This window comes from Anomalospiza imberbis, chromosome 3 (assembly GCF_031753505.1).
Source record: "Anomalospiza imberbis isolate Cuckoo-Finch-1a 21T00152 chromosome 3, ASM3175350v1, whole genome shotgun sequence".
Classification (NCBI taxonomy): domain Eukaryota; kingdom Metazoa; phylum Chordata; class Aves; order Passeriformes; family Viduidae; genus Anomalospiza; species Anomalospiza imberbis.
The window spans coordinates 55,656,290-55,664,195 of record NC_089683.1 but is presented as its reverse complement, the minus strand read 5'-3'; the positions used below and the strand labels follow the sequence as shown (position 1 = coordinate 55,664,195).

Sequence of the window (7,906 nt, the reverse complement as noted above, 5' to 3'; positions counted from 1 at the left end):
CCAGTAATCACTTTGCTGGTTTAAGACCACACACATTCACAAAAACTCCAGTTACTTTTTAAGAACAAAGCCAAGTGCTTAAAGCAACATTCTCAGGGACTCTAGAAGTAATAAAATATTTGCATGTTAACACATAAAGAATGACATTATTGAAAACAATAAAACTCAGGTCTGCTAATAGGAATTGCACTTGATGATTTTGCTTTAGCCCAATGGACTTGGACTTTTCAAATCCCAATATTTTGAAGGCCAACAGTGCATTTAGTGAACTACCCAACTGATATTAGCAGAGAATCTGAATCAGTATCTTGAGGAATTTGGACTATGGCCACCATTTCAGCAGCAAACATGTCCATAGCCTATGCCGTCCACTGCCCCTTCCTGCCTTCTAATTCTGCTTCACTTTGGAGAAGAGCTAATGGCTCTGATTAGTAAGAGTAGCTGACATGGATTGTCAGGAGTACAAGGTGAAAGGCTTTGTACCGCTTTAACCAAGCAGTACAAATTGCACAACACGGATAAGTTGCTTGACAGATCCTGGGAAATGTGGTCTTTTCTTCGCCTTTGCTGATTCATGAGATCATGCCTCTCCCCAGAAAACGATAAGCAAAGGTTCAGCAAGTGGTCTACTTCAGAGTCCTTTCTATGCCTACAGATACATAGAATAAGCTACCAGATTACTTCTAAGAAAGAGAAATACCACGCAACCACATTCATGATGGAATAAATCTCTTTATTTTTATTCTGTGTCTATTTCTGAGCTAGCGGAGTAAGTCTTTCTTGGAATCTGCATTTTAAGCAAAAGCCTACTAACGTAACTTTAACCAGACCTCTCAGAATTTTGAGATGTATTTATGACAATTTTAAAGAAATATCCTGGTGAGCATTTTGGGAAAGGAACTAATTGGCACACAAAACCTGAGGCAAGCCAGAAATGTCTGTAGCCAGCTACAAGCCTATCGTGATGATAAACAGCTCAGGGTCCAGATGTCCATATATGGCAAGACTTCCTATAAGACTGACAGTACTGTATGTGCATTGCGTATGGTTGTTGGATCAGATTCACATTCCTCGGGTATGTTTCTCTGGGAGCTTTTGATTTCCGCTTTGAGGGCTGGCTCAGACCTCCAATTGCTCTTATAAAAAAATATCTGTGACTGAAAGTTGAAAATGTGCAAGATTCTTTCTTTAAGTACACAAACACTCCAAGTCTAGCCACTTTCCTGTAGTCTTGCCAGGTTTTCACTATGTCTGATACCTGATCAAGTGACTTTCTGGGGGGAAGCAGGAAAAAAAAAGAAGGAAAAACACAAGAGAGGAATGTAGCAATCCACACCTGTACATTTTACAAGACTTCACCAACTGAAGCTGATGTAGACACACACATACCGTATATAGCTGTGTAAACAAGTCTGCAAGGCTGGTGTAGTGAATTCCTAGTTTCAGCAGAAAAAATATACTATCTTAAAAGCATGTGCTGTATAAACACCTGCATGGAAGTCAAAATTAGAGCATTTTAACCATTTTATGCATCAAGGCCAAGATGTACTTGTCCAACCTGTGGCATACTCAAGAGGCACCTGGATGTGGCATCTGGGGATACTGTTTAGGGGTGATTATGGTGAGGTGACATTGCTGGCTGGACTAAATGATCTTGAAGGTCTGTTCCAACCTTGAGGATTCTGTGGTTGTCATGAGAAAGGATAAGCTGAAGACAGATTGGAGTCTGCAAGAACTGCTTTTGCCTTCAAGTTCCCTTAGCCCCTGTGCATACATACACACACACCAATGAGGTACCCATTGTTAGATACATCTAACACAGAAAGCAAGATGACCAAAAGGCACTCCTGTGGACTCTGATTCTTACCTACCCGCATGTGCTGATACAACTCGTAATTTAGTGGGCTAATGCCTGGTCCACAGCGGTGCAAGACCAGAATTAGTTCTGAATTCAAATAACTATTCAAGTAATTTTTCTCAGGGCAGCAAGTGTATGGGGCTTGCTGTACTTGGCCTGCAGTGGGAGGACTTAGTACAGATTTATCCTTTAATTTTGGATTTCCTGGCTTTCTGGTAGTTTGTTGCTTTTAAACATATTTTTTCTGTCAGTGAGATTCTTAGGTTTTGTTTAATAAAATTGTATCTCTGAAAAAACCTCTTACATGGAAAGTTATAAAACATGTCTAGAGCCTCTCTCTCTCTCTCTGATGTTCTACCATATTTAGGCATTTAAAAAAGGCATTCTGTTTACCTGGTTACATTTGCATTTTGGTATGCATGTCATACATAGTTTGGTACACATACTATTTACCCAGCACTGAAGCCACTGGAGTCCTTCAAGTAAATACAGATTTTAGGAGACCTCATGGTTTTGGGAACATCTATTATTTACCATAACTGTTCCTCCGGGATTCATTTTTCCTTTCAAAGAAGAAAAAATTTAATTTCTTTTAACGGAGAATTTCAAGTAGAAGAAATGACATCCAAATGACTTTACCAGACACAGTACAATGCTGGCAGAATATAAGCAGCAGTTTTACAGCACAATGGTCCTACTGGGGCACTACATGGAAGACCTTCTTTTCCCCTCATGAATCTTGTTTTATTGCTGCATCATAGCATGGAAGTATGCCTAGATATGAAGGGATGGAAAGAACTGGGGAGCAAGGGAGAATGGCAGTGGGGGAAAGCCTGTACACAAAAGATGAGATCTCTTAAGGTACTACCAGATTTTAGATTGCTTATTGCGATGCATTAAGCCAGTCTCTCTTACTAAACACTAACATACTTCCACAGGTCAAAAGCCAAAACATTGGCATTCCTTGCGTTAAAGCGGAGGTCAAACAACATGACATCACTGAATATTCAAATCATACACAGGAGGCGGAGGAAGAGCCATCATCCCAGTTAAAAAAAGAAAGAAAAAAAAACCCAACAATAATCACAGCAGTTATCTGCAGTGACTTAATACAAGCCACAATGCTTACGTTCTGGGTTCAGACAAATACAAACCACAGTGTTAAGGTTTTGGCTGAATGAGGCGGCATGCCATTCTCTTCTTGTTGTAATCCTGGGGCGGACTATCAGGAAGGTTGGAAGCAGGGATGTGCAAGGAACGAGGAACGTGTTGCTCAGAAATGACAGCTGCACACAGGCAGTGGGAAAATAATAGCCACTTCTTCCATGCTTCAGACTCCACTCACTGTGCCAAGTATTTCAGAGTAAATAGGCACTCTCTCTATTCATAGAGAGCATCTATTAGGGAAGGAACACATTACAAATATTCAGTATGATTCAGTGGTACACAGAGTCAATTTATATCCGGTAGTGTAATTATACCTCTTTTCGGTGGTACCAAAGCGCCGGGACCGTTCGCCGCCGGACACCGGGTACCCCGCGCCACCCCCGATCCACCCGCCCCGCGTCCCCTGTGCCCGGGGGAGGGACGAGGGACGAGCGGCGAGCACAGGGGAAGGGAAATAGCGGATTCCCCCGAACGCCCTTGGCAACCGCCCCGCCGCCCCTTCCCGCCGGACCCGTCGCCCGCCTCGAAATAACGCGTTGCCGGGGGCGGGGGGGGGGGGCAGCCGGGAGCGCTGGCAGAGACGGGGACTCACATTTAAAACACATCGGGACGAAAAATAAAAAACCGTGATGGGGAGGGGGGGATGAGAGTGTGCGCTGGGGGGGCGCAGCCGGAGGAATGCGGGAGTCAGGGGTCAGGGCCGCTCCGGGGCGGCGGCGGCGGCGCGGGGCGGGGCGGGCGGCGCGGCGCGGCGCGCAGGAATGCGCGGAATGTCGCTGTTTGTCCGCGGCCCCATTCAGCCCATTGGCGAGGCCGCGCCGCCGCCGCCTATAAATGGGCGTCCGTCCCAGCAGTCGGCAGTCGCACAGCCAATCTCCCGCCGCAGTCGGACGGAGCGGAGCGGAGGAGAGCGGAGCCCAGCAGCACCCAGCAGCAGCCACCCTCCTGCACAGCGCCCGCCGCAGCCCCGTCCGCGCCGCCGAGGAGATCCGCCCTGCGGGAAGCTCTCGGCTCACCTCGGCTCCCCTCGCCGCCCGGCAGCCCGACGCCGCCGCCTGCCCGACGCCGCTGCCTCGCCACCCACAAGCCGCTGACCGCTGCAGGATGGTCCCCAACACCTTCGCCCGGTTCGCCCTTGCCCTGCTGCTCGCTCTCCTCAGCCCGGTAAGTGCTGCCGCCCGCGGCGCCGCCGCTCCTGCCCCGTCCGGCCGGTCCCGGCGGCAGCTCTGACGCCCCCCTCTCTCTCTCTCTGTCCCCTCGGCACTCGCAGGAGGCTCAGGGCCAGGAGTGCAGCGGGCAGTGCCAGTGCGGAGCGGGGCCGGGTCCCACCTGCCCCGCCGGCGTTTCCCTGGTGCTCGACGGCTGCGGCTGCTGCCGCGTGTGCGCCAAGCAGCTGGGCGAGCTCTGCACCGAGCGCGACCCTTGCGACCACCACAAGGGGCTCTTCTGCGATTTCGGCTCCCCCGCCAACCGCAGAATCGGCGTCTGCACCGGTGAGTGGGGACCGGGGCTGCCGCCTGCCGCGGGGACGGGAACGGGGTCCCGCCGGGCAGGGAGCGAGGAAAGCGGGAACCTCCGAGACTCCCGCCCGCCCGACTCACGCTCTGCCTCCTGCCCCTCGCAGCTCGGGACGGCGCCCCGTGCGTGTTCAGCGGCATGGTGTACCGGAGCGGAGAGTCCTTCCAGAGCAGCTGCAAGTACCAGTGCACCTGCCTGGACGGCGCGGTGGGCTGCGTGCCCCTCTGCAGCATGGACGTCCGCCTGCCCAGCCCCGAGTGCCCCTACCCGCGCCGGGTGAAGCTCCCTGGAAAGTGCTGCGAGGAGTGGGTCTGCGATGAGGCCAAAGAGCAGACTGCCGTGGGACCTGCACTTGCCGGTGAGTAGGGGGCTCTCTGCAGATGGCAGCCGGGGGAGGGGGCACCCTGCATGACGGAGGCTGAAGGCAGTGGTCTAGGTGGACACGGGCAGAGGCTGGAGAGCTGCAGTTAGTGGAATCACCCCGCGGATTTAGTGTAGCTGCCTGAATTTCTCAGGAAAAGGAAGGAACGTTTAGAGGGCTGAGGTCAGGCAGTGGTCTCATTTTGGTTTTCTGTCTCCTGCAGCTTACAGACTGGAAGATACTTACGGTCCAGACCCAACAATGATGCGTGCCAACTGCCTGGTGCAGACCACAGAATGGAGTGCTTGCTCCAAGACCTGTGGCATGGGTATCTCTACCAGGGTCACCAATGACAATGCCTTCTGCAGATTGGAGAAACAGAGTAGGCTCTGCATGGTCAGACCTTGTGAAGCAGACCTGGAGGAGAACATCAAGGTAAATACGATTATCTTTTATCTATGCTGCACTAGGTTGCATCCATCCACGAGCAAAAGGACAGTGGCCAAAAGTGCAGTGGTGACATGTAGTCAGTTTCAAGTGGTTTAGTTTGAAATTTGAGTTTTACCCTAGTGGTGATCACTATTTACAATTAAATGTCCTTAATTTTCTCTCATGCCGTGTCACAGCACCATATAAGACAATCTTGCCTAATGATAATGCAAGTAAGGATTAGCATGGCTGCTCACCACTAACTTGCAAGCTTAGTGTGCTTTGTGAAAGCCTACTTTCTAAACATTTTCTATTCACTTCTATCCTGACAGAAAGGCAAAAAGTGCATTCGCACCCCCAAAATCTCCAAGCCTGTCAAGTTTGAGCTGTCTGGCTGCACCAGCGTGAAGACCTACAGAGCTAAGTTCTGTGGTGTTTGCACTGACGGGCGCTGCTGCACACCCCACAGAACAGCCACCCTCCCCGTGGAGTTCAAGTGCCCTGATGGGGAGATCATGAAAAGGAAAATGATGTTCATCAAGACCTGCGCGTGCCACTACAACTGCCCCGGAGACAATGACATCTTTGAGTCTCTGTACTACAGAAAGATGTATGGAGACATGGCATAAAGCCAGAAGGAGACGCTAAGTACATTCTCAACTTGAACTGATTTGCATCTCATTTTGTAAACATGATTCAATAGCACAAGGTATTTAAATCAGTTTTTTTTAATTTCAACAAACTGCTCCATGTGACTTAAGACAATTTTTCTACTGACCCCAAATGGTGATTTGAAGAACGTAAAATGGACAGTGGGACCACAGCAAGACACAGCTTCAGAACATGTTGAGGTGGTATGATGGGGTTAAGGGAAACAGACAGGAAAAGCAGATTCAAGCAAATGTTCCCTTAATGTGGTACAGCGTGCTTCATCTAGTAGTGCAATTGAGAAGAGACCATTAGCATGTTTGCTGGTGCTGGCTTAGAGACAGCAACAGCTGGAATGCAAACATCCAGCAAAGTGCTAAGTAAAAGGTGTTCTGTTAGTCAGGACAGTAATGTTTCAGCTCTGACACTCTGATTCAGATGGCTTGGCCAACAAGAATCAGAATCATGTCAATTAGACTGGACAGCTTGTGGCAGTTAATTTACCTGTAACAAGCTACTTTTTATGAATATTGTAAATACTGTGTGTATATATATTTGTACAGTTATCTAAATTAATTTAAAGTTTTGTGCTTTTGTTTAATGCTTTGAAAGTTCAATGATAGCCTCCTTTTTTGGAACAAGATAGGTAAGATTTAAAGCTTGTTTGACAATGCATTCAAAGCATGAAATAGATACTCTAGTGGAAATTGTTCAGATAGGGCCAAATGGTGAGTTGAGGTCAAGATGAAGTTGAGGTGCCTGTAATGTTACAAAGCATTCATCGGGCAAAATATGTTTACTTATAAGACAAGTGGCTTTAAGAGAAATGGCTATTCTGTTGCTCATCAGTCCTTCCACTTGAGCATTTGTTTCTTTCTTTGTCTATGGCTCTTTTTGGACAGTTTATTTGTTGAGAAGTGTGACCAAAAGTTACATGTTTGCACCTTTTTAGTTGAAAATAAAGTATTTATATTTTTTATATAAACGACTTGGTATTTCATTTACCTTGAGTCTCCACTATTCCTTTGCATGTTTCTAATGGGGTTGCTTTTGCACTAGATGAAAATCAAGTGATGTGTGGTGGGTTCTTTTTCCATAAGCACATACACTTAGGAATAAGCTAAAGATTTACCTATTCTGCTACTAGTGAACCAACTGTAGTTTGTTACTCTTCTGAATTTAGAATGGAGGGAAGGGCCAGGCTTGTTTTGCCAAGCCCAGTATGGCATTAGAAAGTGCAGCTGGTCTCCTCATGCATCGTGTGTAGTTTGAAGGGAGCCAGCTGGTCACCATGGTATTCAACTGCTGCTGTAATACACCACACAACATGCTTAATTTCATTGAGGTGTTCCACTGGTTAAGATTTGTTTTCAACTAAGGCAAGGAAAATATTTGTAATTACTAAAAGCATTGAAGTGGTTCTTGACTCTAGATTCAAATCCAGAAGTCCAAAATTTGGTACAATTCTCGGGGAATAGCTAATGAGTTGTGGCGTAAAAATCAAAGAATACGACAGGTTGGAAGGGGCCTCTAAAAAACTTCTGATTTAACCTTCATGCAGTGTAGGGCTAATTTAAATGTAGCTTTACTTGAATTAACACCTAAGTGTGGTGTGGTAGAGCACTGAACTCTGGTGGCAATTATGCAGATTATCTTCCTGCTTTCTGACAAGGCCAAACCATTTTATGTGACAGTTCTGTGTAAAGTGTCCATGGGTTCAAACTCTTGCAGGGCCATGGATGAGAAGTATTGTAAGAGCTACACATTTTGATAATGGTCCAAACATTCTTCTTAGATAAGCAAGAACTATTGTAGAGACAGTTGTGAGTCACTTCCCTCATCCCCCTGAAGCTAAAAGAAAAGCTTCAGTCCTGTGCTGGGACCTACATTAATAACAGACTTTTTTTGTCCCTTTATTAAGACAA

At 47.3% G+C, this 7,906-nt stretch overlaps 1 protein-coding gene and 1 long non-coding RNA gene across 2 annotated transcripts; one reads left to right on the top strand and one right to left on the bottom strand.

The window, feature by feature from the left end:
• Positions 1-716: 716 nt before the first annotated feature.
• LOC137470800 (uncharacterized) lies at positions 717-4,179 on the bottom strand. Its single transcript, XR_010997253.1, has 2 exons — positions 4,042-4,179; positions 717-3,255 (listed from the first exon to the last, which is right to left on the bottom strand). It is a non-coding gene; the product is annotated as an uncharacterized lncRNA (long non-coding RNA).
• On the top strand, positions 3,831-6,966 carry CCN2 (cellular communication network factor 2). Its single transcript, XM_068184492.1, has 5 exons — positions 3,831-4,189; positions 4,296-4,518; positions 4,650-4,901; positions 5,128-5,339; positions 5,666-6,966. Exons 1-5 carry the CDS (start codon positions 3,860-3,862, stop codon positions 5,960-5,962), a joined length of 1,314 nt encoding a protein of 437 aa, XP_068040593.1. The 5' UTR covers positions 3,831-3,859; the 3' UTR covers positions 5,963-6,966.
• The last annotated feature ends 940 nt before the right edge of the window (positions 6,967-7,906 follow it).

Excerpts from the sequence above, each read along its gene's own strand:
- CCN2 (XM_068184492.1), top strand. The coding sequence starts at position 3,860 with ATGGGCGTCCGTCCCAGCAGTCGGCAGTCGCACAGCCAATCTCCCGCC. Across the intron at positions 4,902-5,127 it reads CGTGGGACCTGCACTTGCCG|CTTACAGACTGGAAGATACT; the intron begins GTGAGTAGGGGG and ends TGTCTCCTGCAG. Across the intron at positions 5,340-5,665 it reads ACCTGGAGGAGAACATCAAG|AAAGGCAAAAAGTGCATTCG; the intron begins GTAAATACGATT and ends CTATCCTGACAG.